We start from the raw sequence: 14,303 nt of genomic DNA, 5'->3' as shown, positions 1-14,303 counted from the left end.
TCAGTCACTCCAGAAAACAAATTGGCAATGCCTTTAAAAAGAAAACATTCAGGGCTGGCATTGTTTTGTTGTGGGTAAAGCTGCTCCCTGTAATGCCAACATCTCTATATGGGCACTGGTTTGTATCCCAGCTGCTCCACTTCCATTCCATCTCCCTGCTAATGCACCAGGGACAGCAGTGGAGCATAGCCCAAGTGCTTGAGCCCCTGCTACCCATATGGGAGACCTGGAAGAAGCTCCATGCTCTTGGCTTTGACCTGGCCCACCCTGGCCATTGCAGCCATCTGGAGAGTGAAATAATGGATGGAAGATCTCTATATCCATCTCTCCCTCTCTCTCTGTAACTCTGACTTTCAAATAAATAAATAAATCTTTTAAAAAAGAAAGAAAGAAAAGAAAACATTCAACTAACTAGAAACTGTACTCCTGAGCATTTGCCCCAGAGAACTGAAGAGACTTATGTTCACAAAAATATTGGCATATGAATTTCCACAGCAGGTGTATTTGTAATATCCCCAAACTGGAAACAGTTCAGGTATCTTTAACAGGAGAGTGGTATGGTACACTCGTACCATAGAATACTGTCCAAAAATAAAAAAGAATAAGTATTTATACATGCAACAACCTGGTGAATGTCTAAAGACTTATGCTGAGTGAAAAAGTCAATCTCAAAATGTTACATATTGTTTGATTCCATTTATATAACATTCTTGACATGGCAACATTATAGGAGTGGAGAACAGATTAGTGGTAGCCAGAGTAGGTTAAGGAGGGAGCTGGGGCAGGATGGAGGTGAATGTGGCTATAAATGAGCAATAAAGGGATCCTTATGGTGATGGAAGTGCTTTGTATCTTGACTATATCAATGCCAGTATTCCGGTTTAACATTGTACTGCCAAGATGTTAAAATGGCAAGATGTTAACAGTGGGGGAAACTAAGTAAAAGATATTTGGGATCTCTCTGTATTATTTCTTACAACTTGTACCTAAATCTACAATTATCTTGAAGTAGAAGATTTAACTTTTTAAATAAATTATTTAGTCATATCTGTCCCTGTGTATGTCCCTCTCAATACATAATGAGAAAAAAAGACGGTCACATGGACATTTTAGAAAAATAATTGAGTGATTATGATTCAAACTTTTGGGAGTCAGCTCTCACCTGTAATAGGGCTCCCATTAGTGATGCCAGAGCAGCCATTGCTATACAGCACATCCCATACAGCACACCTAAATGAACAGTGGAAAAAAAACAGTATAAAATTGGAATTCTGCATAGAATAAACCACCTCACCTTTAATTCACCATGAGCAATATGACTGTGATGAAGAATGGCCACACACATCAGAGCCAGCCAAAAAAGGAGGGGTGTTTTACCTACAGGATCAGTACAGAGGACAAAGCCCTGCTATTGTGTCCCAAGATTAGTTATAACAGTAGGTTATATAAGTAAGAATCCCTGGAATTAACTACAGGGATCTTAAAACTAAGAACTATTGTGTTATAAATTCAATCCTCCATAAACATTTGTCTATAAAGGGAGGCTCAGGTGTCTGTTTTCGGCCTGCCAAAAATAACTCAGAACTCGGTTCCACTGTGTACAGCAAGGAGGAAGGAGGGTAATCAACAGCAGAAGTTAAAGTCTTCTCACTTGCAGCTTTCATTTCTCTTGAGACGAAAATATCCAAACCAAGTTTTCGTTTGAACTGTTATCTAATCCCCTCTCCCCTTAATCTCAGTGAGCACCCCCATGCCTTTCCTATTAAAGTAGCACAGAAAGAGAACTACAAGGCCAGTGTCATATTCCCCCTTCTACCAAGCTGTTTCCCCTTTAACTTCTTTATAGAAATCCTCAAGCTACTATTGATGCTCAGACCATGGGAACTGTCTTTTTTCTTTTGACATTTCAGCACTTTGCAAATTTTCTCCAGTTGCAGCTATCATTTTTTAAATTATATATCCAAAAAGCTTTATTTTTAGAATTCCTTTCAGCAGAAATCGCCCGAAATCGGTTGATACTATTTCCCACATTCAAAATTTAAAATACAGTAAAATTGGGAAATTTACTAATCATAAAATTAGTGCATTCCTTATGTAATTCCTATCTTACAAATAAACACTTTTGTGAAGTATGTAAGTAAATAATCTTGTTGCACCTGAATGAAAAATCTTACATTGTTTTACAAAGAGCTCTTATTGAAATGATTTTTATGCCTCTCAATCCCAATATAAATAATATTGCCAATATATTTAGTTTGATTCTTCTCCATTTGATAGATCATTAATGGTCACCACTATGGTTTTTGCTATGCAAAAATATCAGAGAAAAACCTCAAATACCCTCCATGTTCTTCTCTGTGATGTCTTCACTGTGTATACCTTAAGATAATGATTTTATATAATGTCAAAAAATGAATGAAAATTTCATCTGTTCTAGTTGAGATTATCTGTCATGAATCATCCATATCACTTCTTGAGGATCAGCTAGTTCTTTTGTTTTATAACCATCATCTCAAAACTTCCTAGTAACCCTGCTAGGGTTCCATTTTCCAAATGAAGAAAGAAAGACTCCCATAAGTTAGTAGGTTCACTCAAGGCTGATACCTAGTAAAATTATGAAGTGGGACCAGATCTGTCTGACATCAAACATGTCTCTTCATTCAACTTAGCCATATGGTGTCAATAATTCCATAGTCAACCAATCTACTCCTTAGGAAGCATTTTTTATTTCCAAAATTTTTAATGAGAAAATGTTTGCGTGTTTCCATAAGTACAAGCTCTTGATATCAGGCTTTATGTTTGAAGAGGGAGCATTTTATCATTCTGAAATTTTGCTCCAGGATTCAAGCCAGGTATATAATAAAATGAGGCATTACTATTTAAATTTATTTAAACTTAGTGAACATTGAAAAATATTCATTAGGTACTTATTTCAGGCTACAGTCATGGTAACTGCACATAAAATGGAGATTCAAAACAGTATTATTTGATGTTTCCTTGACAGTTTATTAGTGTCACTGGATTGAAGTTAAAGTTAAAAATTTGCTTTAAAAAGAACAAATTTGTTGGTTATTCATTCTAAAACACGTATACTAGAGATGTCTAAGTGAATGAGGAAGTATACTAGCCAGATTTCTTTGAGTCAGATTTTACATTTGGGATATCTGAGTACTGGGAACCCTTACACCTTTCCATTCAAGCTAATATATAACCCTTAATATGCTTCTACAATTTCAGAAGAGAAGCTAAGAATCCTTTGAACAATTTTGTGGACTATCCCCAGGATAGTGTATGTGAGCAGACAGAACAAATCAAGATGGGTTAAAAATTAGAATATTCTGTGTCTTTATCTTCAATTCATACATACAGACCTAAAACTGACTGCACCTGTCAGGTAATATAGGAAAAGCATGGTTATTGGTTTCAAACTAAAGGTATTTCTTAGAATTGTGAAGTAAAGTTGTAAATGAAAGGTTTGATTTTTTTTTTCTTATGGCTAGGAAAACACAGACTTGGGATAGAATGAAATTAAGGAAGAGGGATAACCAAACAGAACACCTAGAAATTGTCTTTTGTGGTCCACTAAAAATTAAATGTTTGAAGTGTCTCCCAAATCTTGGTTGCAGATACGGTCATGTCTGCAGGAAGTCATACATCCACACTCAAGAGTTATCACTGTATTTTCAAGGGAAAAGAATTTCTAGCATCTCCAAAAATCATCTCTCTGAGCTAAAATGACATCATGCAAATGGAAACTTACTCATTCCTTGGGAAATCCAAGACAGAGACCTTTCTGAGAGCGACCTGAAGTGAGGTTTGACAAGATCTTCCACAGTCACTGCTGCTAAGGCATTAATACTGGAGGACACTGTGCTGTGAGGGAAAAGAAAACATTTGTAACATAAACTTAACAACACTTTTAGTGGGAGAAAGAAGGGGGAAGCAAACTTATACCTCCAAATTATCACCAGTTAGTTTTAGTGATTGCAGCATCCTGTTTCTGAAAACTGTTGTCATCCAAGAATAATTTAGATAACACCCACAGGCTCAACAGGAAATGAGGAAGGGTAAATTTATGTCGCTTCCATTTTTGTAATTAATCCTGTGTCTATGAAAAGGATCTACGCAGATTGTTATTATTAAATAACAACTTTAAAACATTATTTCTTGTACACAGAAAAAGTTGTCATGATTCTTTACTAACATATGCTGTGATATCAACATTAATTTCCTGAATCATTACTATTATATGCTGGACGTGTGGATAATAATTCCCTGGGGCAAACACAGCAAGAAACTGCAAGGAATAAGTTCAATTACAAAACACAAGATTTGGCTGGCGCCGCGGCTCACTAGGCTAATCCTCCGCCTTGCGGCGCTGGCACACCGGGTTCTAGTCCCGGTCGGGGCACCGATCCCGTCCCGGTTGCCCCTCTTCCAGGCCAGCTCTCTGCTGTGGCCAGGGAGTGCAGTGGAGGATGGCCCAAGTCCTTGGGCCCTAAACACACACACACACACACACACAAAAACCACAAGATTCTTTAGGCAGTACATATTATTCAATATATATAATATGAAATTTAATCCTAAGTTTCCAGTAGACCATGCTTTATCCATATGCCTATTTTAAACCAAAACAGCAGGCACATATTTCTGATAACCAGTGAAAGCTACCATCAAGCGATCATCATTATGGTGACCTTGTAAAGCAGGCAATGTTGTATTCAAGAGTAGAAACTTAGTTAAAAGTGATGCCTGATGATAACAGTGTGCTAGCCAAAAGACCTAAGAGTCAGATCAATAGAATACATTGCCTACATAGGACAATTTGTGCCACTCTTCTTAATTTAGCTCTATCCCCCAAAATAACTAATAATAAAAGAAAGATTCCAATAAGGAAACCGTAAGTCATACCTTAATGTTCCACTGTAAACACAGGCCACAAAAAGTCCAGGAACTCCCGGATAATCTTGCAGAATGTCCAGTACCAAATAAGGCATGAGCTGAAAAATTCCAAAATTTATTCCCAAGTACTACTTGCTATTGAATAAAATTAATTAATACTTTATGTATCTTGTGTTCTTCCAGAAATGAAGGCACATACCCTACATAACTGAAATTTCCAAATATCTAAAACTAAACTCTTTGCTAACATTTACAAAAATGAATAGCAAAATATTCAATATAAACAACTATGGTTTCAAATTTGGCTTTTATTATTTAATTTTTCTAAGTCTAAATTCCTTAATTTGTAAAACCAATCTCATAGAGTTGCTGTAAAAGTTAATTTATATAATCTAGGTAAAGCTTTTAGTATATAATATAGCCTATTCTGAGTGCTCAATAAAAGTAGCTATTATTCTATAAAATAATAAATCATTTTAAAGCAAATATTTTACACACCTCTGTGCTTAAATAAGAAATAGCCTCTTTACAAGATGGCTCAAGACCATTTTGTGAACTTCAGTCAATGCTCAAGACTGAAGATGAAATTTTAGGCACATACAATGGGAGACGTGGTAGGAGGATGACCTCAGGAAATCCTGGAACATGCTTCTTTTAAGAAAGTCTTTGATACCAACTTGCTTTTTGATAACTTATGTTTTTTTAAAATAAATATTAAATCAAAATGGGCAGGTATGTGATTTCAGTACTGTATATATGGCAATCTTTCTGCAAAATTATTTTAACAAAAAAAGTCCTGGGGCAGGCGTTTGGTGCAGAAGTTAATACACCATTTAGGATGCTTTCCTCCCACATCCAAGTGCTTGGGTTCAACTCCCAGCTCAGTTCCTGATTCCAGTTTCCTACTAATATGAACCCTCAGAAGTAGCAGGTGATGGCTCAAATGATTGAGTCCCTGACACCACACATGTGGGAGACCCAGATTCAGTCCACAGTTCCTGGCTTGGACATGGAAAACTTCCAGCAGTTGTGGGTATTGAGGAAGTGAACCAGTAGATGAAAGAATTCTCTCCCTCCTTCCCTCCCTTCTCTCTCTCTCTCTCTCTCTCTCTCTCTCTCTCTCCCTCCCTCCCTCCCTCCCTCCCTCCCTCTTGCTTTCAAACAAAAATCCTAAGTGGACAAGTGTCTTCTTACTTGCATCACAATATTATTGACTATTTCTCTTACAGTACAGAATGGATAACATGCCATATTATCACTTTTAAAAAAAATTATTTTATTTATTTGAAAGAGTTACAGAGAGAGAGAGAGGTAGAGACATAGAGAGAGAGAAGTCCCCCATCTGCTGGTTCACTCCCCAAATGGTTGCAACAGCCAGAGCTGAGCTGATCTGAAGCCAGGAGCCAGGAGCTTCCTCCGGGTCTCCCATGTGGGTGCAGGAGCCCAAGGATTTGGGCCGTACTCCACTGCCTTCCCAGATGGATCAGCAAGGAGCTGGATCAGAAGTGGAGTACCTAGGAATTGAACTGGCAGCCATACAGGGGCCTGGTGTTGTGGTTCAGTGGGTTAAAGCCCAGGCCTCCCATATATTTTCACTTTTACAGCCTCTTTGATCTCATTGAACAGTAGTATATTGATGGGCTATGGAAGAACTTCTCTACTGTCAAAGGGTCTGTGTTGGGTTGGTTTAGGAATATTTTCCTCTCCAAAGCTTTCTAATTCTTTTCTCAGAAAAAAAAAGAGAGAGAGAGAGAGAATAGTGCCTCTCCATATATGAGACCAAGACCCAAGTTTCCCAAGATATTTTAGAAGTTTAACTTTAAGCAACATTCCATACATAAGCAAAAGGAAAGAATCCATCACTAGTGTTAAAAAGGTCCAAAATCTTCTACCCTACCTTCAATATTCTCAAAAAACTTTGGTGTGATTATTTTGTATTTGAATTACTACTCAGATATCGGTAGAATCAATGAGTTGAGACTGATAGGCAGGAAAGTAGTTAAACTATATGTAGACACTAGGCCTGCTTCCCCAGGGTTTCAGGAGAGGGTAACACAACCCTTTCTTTGCTCTTCTGAGGGTAAGGTTTTCACATGATCTCCCATTGACCACGTCTAACTCACATTGTGTCTCCAGTGAAATGTTAATTGGATCAACCCATTACCTAACAACAAGGTACTGGAAACATACAGTTAGGGGAAATCTTGGGACATGCTAAGTGCATGCAAGTAAGACATCCCCGGATGTGTTTTATGACAGAGTCTCAAAGGTAGGAACTTGCAGAGCTCTTTAGTTTTTTGTTTTGTTTTTAACCCTGAGTACAGGGAAACAGTTTTAAAATCTCTATTGTCTCTATGCTACAAACTACAATGAAGATAAAAAAAATCACAAAATACTCTTGATTGGAGGAATATAATAGAAGCATGCCTCCATCTTCAGAGTAAGTGAGATTCTTGGATCCTCTGAGAGAACAGGGCAAGTGTGTTTATCAAAATGAGGGCATAGGTTTAAGTAGGGCTGAGATACACAGTTCAAAAGAATTTTCATTTTCTAATCCCACAAAGTTGTGTCCTTCTGGGAATGTAAGATGCATTTGCACCAATATAAAATTTAGCTTATCTTAATTCTATTGGGGCCACTGCACATCTGATCTACAAGATGGTCTGAGGAAATGATTTTGGCAGTAACTCAGGCTTTTGGAGTCAGGCATTTCTGGATTTTAATTCTAGCTCCAGGTTTACCAGGCCATTGCTTACTTGACTTCTCTACGCTTCAGTTTCCTCTTCTTTGGAAGACAGATAAGTAAAGTACCAACTTCAGAGGTTGGCTGTTGAGAATTAAAGGTTGTAATTTATATCAAGCACTGAATAATCATGCCTGGCCCCTGGTAAGGACTTGATGAATGCTCCCAGTTATTCTCTTTATTAGCAACGTGGATGCAGGCAAGTTAGATACCCTCTCTGGGACTAATTTCTTCATCTATAGAATTAGGGTTACAGGGTTGTGAGAATTAAATGAGATAAAGCATGGAAAGCTCTTAGCATAGATTCTCATCACATAATTGGTGTTCAATAAATGCTCAATTATTAGATTTGCTTCTCTATTATTTAAGAACTAGAAGATAAGTTATTTATAAGTGAGTGACCTAACAGCACTCATACAACATTCTACGGTATCATGGCTTGTGTGTACTCTGTGTGTATATAGTTAAAGAATGTATTTGAAAGACAGAGTTACAAAGAGAAAAGGAATGACAGAGATCTCCCAACTGCTGTTTCACTGCCTAAATGGCCGCAGCACAGCCAGGGCTGGGCCAGGCCAAAGCCAGGAGCCAGGAGTCAGGAGCTTCTTCTGGGTCTCCCGCATGGGTGAAGGGGCCCATGCATTTTGATCATCTACTGCTGGTTTCCCAGACACATTAGCAGGCAGCTGGATTGAAAGTGGAGTAGCCCCTACTTGCCTGCCTGTCCCTTGGCAAAGTTTTAAAAGGACCTGTTCCTGAACACGTGGCTCTCTCTCTCTTCCTCTCTGTCTCCTGACCTCTGTCTATGTCTCTCTCTCTCTCTCTCTCTTACACTCTCCTCCCTCTTTTCCTTCTTCACCTCTTCCTTCCAGTCTGTTGGGTTTCCCCCAATAAACTCATTCTCTTAAAAAAAAAAAAGAAAGAAAAAAAGAAAAGAAAAGAAAAAAAAGAAAGTGGAGCAGCCAGGACATGAACTGGCATCAACATGGGATGCCAGCAACACAGGCAGTGGCTTAACCAGCTATATCATGATACCAGCCCCATGTCTATGTGTGTGTGTGTGTGTGTTTGTGTGTGTGTATTTAACTATGTTCACATTTCTATCCCAGCCTTGAGGTATTTCTTTTAAATACTGGGCCTGAAGTTTTCCCAGGTATGTCAGTATTTTAATGTTGTATACAATGCTCTTCAGCTTTGCTGTTTCTGCTAAAATAAATTTCTCCCAAACACTTCTTAGAAATTAATGATGATTGTATGTTGCCCACTTGTTGTTTCTTAACAAAAACATGAACACTGGCTCCTCCCAACTCTTAAGCCTTTTGAGTGTTATTAATGCGCATGTTTGAAAGGCATGGTACTCAACCTGGTCTGGTGCAGACACTTTCTTGGCTGTCCAAGGATCGCAGTCACGGTACCTGGAATACAGGGCGAGTCCACATAACACTGAGCAAGTAAGGATTGCCCAGAGTCCAATAAGATTGATGTAGAGTGATCTGAAGACACAAAAACAAAACACAAGCTACAGTTGTAATTTCTATTCTGAATATTAAAAATATCGTTGCACAAACAGGAGCGATCTTCATGATTATACTCAACAAATACACATTATCTTGTGGTTATCAAAAATGCTATTTTATTCTAGTCTAATCTTTTGTTTATAATGTCATTCAACAATGTATCTAAAAACATTTGGAATATATGATATTTTACTAGAGAATGAGTGTATCTTCCTTGTTGGAATCCCATGGGCATTGTCAAAATTATAATGGTGTCTAGTTATACTACTTTAATGCCTCTTGTCATGAAATAGGGATTTTAATAGTCAACAGAGCAGTTGACTATTACTCTTTTCCTTTAAAAAAGAAATGCATCCAACTATTAGCTGCTAAATATTGTTACCATCCACATAGCAACTCACCAAACAAGTTTAAATGTAGTCTGTAAGACCATGCATTAAGAATGAACTATAAATCTTTATTTCCTGGGGACTTTTATTCTTGAACAATGTTCAGCATTATAATATTGCCACTCTTTCTTCTACTCCAACAACCCTGTATGCTTACTCAATCTGTTTAAAGTACCTAACACATATGGGCAGAGCCAGCCTTATTTATCAGCACAGAGAGTTCGGTTCACCAAGCTGATATGAGCTTCCAGAAGAACCAGCAACCACTCTGTACTTTTTTTTTTATTAAACTTTTATTTAATGAATATAAATTTCCAAAGTATAGCTTATGGGTTACAATGGCTTCCCCCCTCCCATAACTTCCCTCCCGCCCGCAACCCTCCCCTTTCCCGCTCCCTTTCCCCTTCCATTCATGTAAAGATTCATTTTCAATTCTCTTTGTATACAGAAGATCAGTTTAGTATATATTAGGTAAAGATTTCAACATTTTGCCCATATAGCAACATAAAGTGAAAAAACTACCATTGGATTACTAATTATAGCATTAAATAGCAATGTACAGCACATTAAAGACAGAGATCCTACATAATTTTTTTTCAAATTAATTAATTTTCTATGCCATTTCCTTTTTAACACCAGGTTGTTTTTTTTCATTTCCAATTCTCTTTATATACAGAAGATCACTTCAGTATATAATTAGTAAAGACCTCATCAGTTTGTGCCCACACAGAAACACAAAGTATAAAAATACTGTTTCAGTACTAGTTATAGCATCACTTCGCTTTAGACAACGCATTAGGGACAGATCCCACATGGGGTGTAAGTACACAGTGACTCCTGTTGCTGATTTAACAATTTGACACTCCTGTTCATGGCGTCAGTAATCTCCCTAGGCTCTGGTCATGAGTTGCCAGGGCTATGGAAGCCTTTAGAACCACTCTGTACTTAACTCAAGATGGGATTCACAGTCTTTGACCATGCCATTCTTGCTTCATCTTTTGTCCAAATCACTCTACCCACCTGGAATATCCTCCTGCTCGCTCCATCTGCCCCAATTCTGCTTGTTCTGCTGAGCCAACAGAGATCTCTCACCTACTCTCTGCCTTCAAATTACAGCAGTTGAAGTGGGAAAAGGAATTCACATTACTGAACCCTTAACCACGTGTGTGCTAAAACTAGGATTTGACAAAATCTTCTATGCGATGTATAGTATTTCTCATGCTGATTTTATAAACTTAGAAACAAGTTCAGAGAAATTAATCATTTTCCTAGGATCATCTAAGCATCAAGTATTAAACAGCATTATAAACCCATGACTGCATCTGAAATTAAATACAAGGCACTGTACATACTCAGGAACATTTCTTCTATTATTTTATGGATCTGCTACATCTTTCTATTATTTCACATTTCACATGTTTGCATATATTTTCCTAATTTGATGTTAAGTTCTCTCATGAAAAAAGTTATATAATTTTTATCCCTTATAGGCCCTGACACAAAGGGATGCATAATAAGTTCCTCTCTGTTTTATAAGATTTGTTTTTACTTAATTTTCACCATAAAGAAATGTTAAAAGTGTGAGGAGATACCTTTACTCTGGATGTTACACGATGTACATATGTTTTGAAACATCACATAGTACCCCTAAGTGTGCACGGCTTTTAAATGTCTGTTAAAAATTTTTTAAATAAAAGCATTTTAATTAAAAATATTTAAAAATATCTAATTTAAAACATACAAACATACAGAACTACTTTTTTCTGCCAATCCTTTTGTAAACAAGAATATCATTTATGCCTTGGAATTTCATGATACAAGAGAAATGTGAGCTAAATGTGACTTACAGAAGCATTTTTAAAGACAGCTCATGGTTATTAATGATTCATCCACCATGATTTGACTTACAATTTTGCCTGAAATCTGCTTTTACAGGAAATATATCTCTGTACTTGGGATTGGTTGATTCCATAGATGCTGGTCCACGTGAAGGTCCCTCCTATAATAATTGTCCAGAATGTGTGTCTTTGCAATGGGTTAGGATCAAAACTAAATGAGAAGAAACAGAAAATATAACTGAACTGTTTACAGAAGAACAATGAAAATTCTCCTAGGATATTTCTGGATGCTAGCAACATACACCTTTATACACACATAAATATGTCCAATAGGACTAAGTAGCATAAATTATAGAAATACTTGTAACTGAAGTTCAATGACATAAAATCATTATTTTCAGAGATATGGAAATTCTAGACAGTACTGGAGGAAAAAGAATGTGGTAGTCATTCTAAGCACTTATATAAATCACTCTCCCATAGTCTTAGGAAACTGTTGTTTACACAAATCTGTTATGCTGTAATCAGAGTAGAGCCCAACACACACACACACACACACACACAAGGAGGGGAGGGAGGGGAGAAGATCCCTAAGTGCAGTAGATACGCACAGCGGTAGATATGGTAATGAAATGACCAAATTTTGAACTAACACATCTTGTTTATATATTATTCCTCTCCTATCACACAAAAGCCATAGTTCTAATTTCTATTCAAGATCAAGAAGGCAGGCAATTAATTCAATTCAAAGGCTTTCTTTTTCTAAAATTACCATATAGCATTACAATTGTGCTTTCATTTCTCTGCTTTATTCTTTTTTTTTACCTAGAAACATTTAAGATACAAATTTCATACATTTCATACATACAAATTTAGTAACATACTGATTCTTCCTGCCTCATCCTCCCTCCCACCAGTATTCTCACTCTTATTCTTTCTCCCTCTCCTATTCCATTCTTATTTTTTAATAAGATCTACTTCAATTAATTTTATATGCATAAGATTAATCCTACACTAAGAAAAGATTTCAGCAAATAGCATGAAAAAAAAACCTGTTCCTCAACAGTTGAGACAAGGGCTGTTCAAAGTCATCACATCTCAAAGTGTCAATTTCACTTCTATTGATTACCCCCTAAGTACTCTATAAGTTACCACAGATGAAGGAGAATATGGTATTTGTTTTTCTGAGGCTGGCTTATTTCACTAAGTATAATGTTTTACAGTTGTATCCATTTTGTTGCAAATGACTGGACTTCTTTATTTATTTATTTATTTATTTGACAAGTAGAGTTATAGACAGTGAGAGAGAGAGAGAGAGAGAGAGAGACAGAGAGAAAGGTCTTCCTTCCATTGGTTCACTCCCCAAATGGCTGCCACGGCCAGCATGGCGCCAATCCGAAGCCAGGAGCCAGGTGCTTCTTCCTGGTCTTCCATGTGGGTACAGGGGCCCAAGCACTCGGGTCATCCTCCACTGCCCTCCCGGGCCACAGCAGAGAGCTGGATTGGAAGAGAAGCAACCAGTACTAAAACCTGCCGCCCATATGGGATACTGGCACCGCAGGAGGAGGATTAACCAAGTGAGCTATGGCGCCGGCCCCAAGGACTTCTTTTTTTCTTTTTTACCACTGTGTAGTATTCTATAGTGTACATATCCCATAATTTCTTTATCCAGTCTTCCACTGATGGACATCAGGGTTGATTCCATATCTTAGCTATTATGAATTGAGCTGCAATATACATGAGGGTACAGATAACTCTTTCATATGCTTATTTCATTTACTTTGGGTAAATTCCCAGGAGTAAGATGACTGGGTCATATGGTAGGTCTATACATAGATTTCTGAGGTATCTCCATACTGTCTTCCACAGTGGCTGGACTACTTTAAATTCCCACCAACAGTGGATTTGGGTACCTTTTCCCACAAATCTCACCAGTATTTGTTGTTTTGTTGGTTTCTGTATGCGAGCCATTCTAACAGGAGTGAGGTGAAACCTCATTGTGGTTCTGATTTGCATTTTCCTGACAGCTAGTGATCTTGAGTATTTTTCATGTGTCTGTTGGCCATTTGCATTTCCTATTTTGAAAAATATCTGTTTAAGTCCTTTGCCTATTACTTGACTGGGTTGTTTGCTTTGTTGTTGTGGAGTTTCTTGATCTCTTTATATATTCTTGTTATTAATCCTTTATCAGTTGCATAGTTTGCAGATAATTTCTCCCATTCTATCAGTTGCCTCTTCACTTTGCTGAGTGTTTCTTTTGCAGTGCAGAACCTTCTCAATTTAATGTAACCCCATTTGTGAATTTTGGCTTTGCTTATTTTTGCTCTGGGGACTTTTCTAAGAAGTTTTTGCCTGTGCCAATGTCTTGCGGGGTTTCCCCAATGTTCTTTAATAATTTGATGGCATCAGGTCATAGATTTAGGTCTTTGGTTCATTTTGAGTGGATTTTTGTGTAAAGTGTAAGATAGAAATCTTGCTTCATACTTCTGCATGCAGAGATCCAGTTTTCTCTACACCATTTGTTGAAGAAACTATCCTTACTCCAGGGATTGATTTTAGCTCCTTTGTCAAAGGTAAGTTGGTTATAGATACATGGATTGATTTCTGGCATTTATATTCTGCTCCACTGGCCTATCCATATACTTTTTACCAGTTCCAGGCTGTTTGGATTATAATTGCCCTGTAGTGTGTCTTGAAGTCGGCTATTGTGATGCCTCCGACTTTGTTTTTGTTGTATAAGATTGCTTCAGCTATTTGGGGTCTCCACTGTTCCCAATGAATTTCAGCATCATTTTTTCTAGATCTAAGATCTAGATCTGAGAAGAATGGTATTTTTATTGTGATTGCATTGAATCTGTAAATTGCTCTCAGTACTATGGACATTTTGATGATATTGATTTTTCCAATCTAT

General features: G+C 37.4%; 1 protein-coding gene across 1 annotated transcript in view; it reads right to left on the bottom strand.

Moving 5' to 3' along the window:
- Window positions 1–14,303, bottom strand: part of SLC5A8 (solute carrier family 5 member 8) — a 56,160-nt gene that overhangs the window by 21,152 nt on the left and 20,705 nt on the right. Inside the window, exons 6-10 of the mRNA XM_062201996.1 lie at window positions 11,463–11,603; window positions 9,012–9,141; window positions 4,915–5,003; window positions 3,761–3,873; window positions 1,163–1,230 (exon numbers count right to left, since the gene is read on the bottom strand). Coding sequence (XP_062057980.1) covers window positions 1,163–1,230; window positions 3,761–3,873; window positions 4,915–5,003; window positions 9,012–9,141; window positions 11,463–11,603 — 541 coding nt within the window. The remainder of the gene's footprint in view (window positions 1–1,162; window positions 1,231–3,760; window positions 3,874–4,914; window positions 5,004–9,011; window positions 9,142–11,462; window positions 11,604–14,303) is intronic.

The sequence above is a fragment of the Lepus europaeus genome, chromosome 10 (assembly GCF_033115175.1).
Source record: "Lepus europaeus isolate LE1 chromosome 10, mLepTim1.pri, whole genome shotgun sequence".
In the NCBI taxonomy this organism is placed as follows: domain Eukaryota; kingdom Metazoa; phylum Chordata; class Mammalia; order Lagomorpha; family Leporidae; genus Lepus; species Lepus europaeus.
The sequence above is the reverse complement of the archived record's forward strand: the minus strand, read 5'-3'. Positions and strand labels throughout refer to the sequence as shown.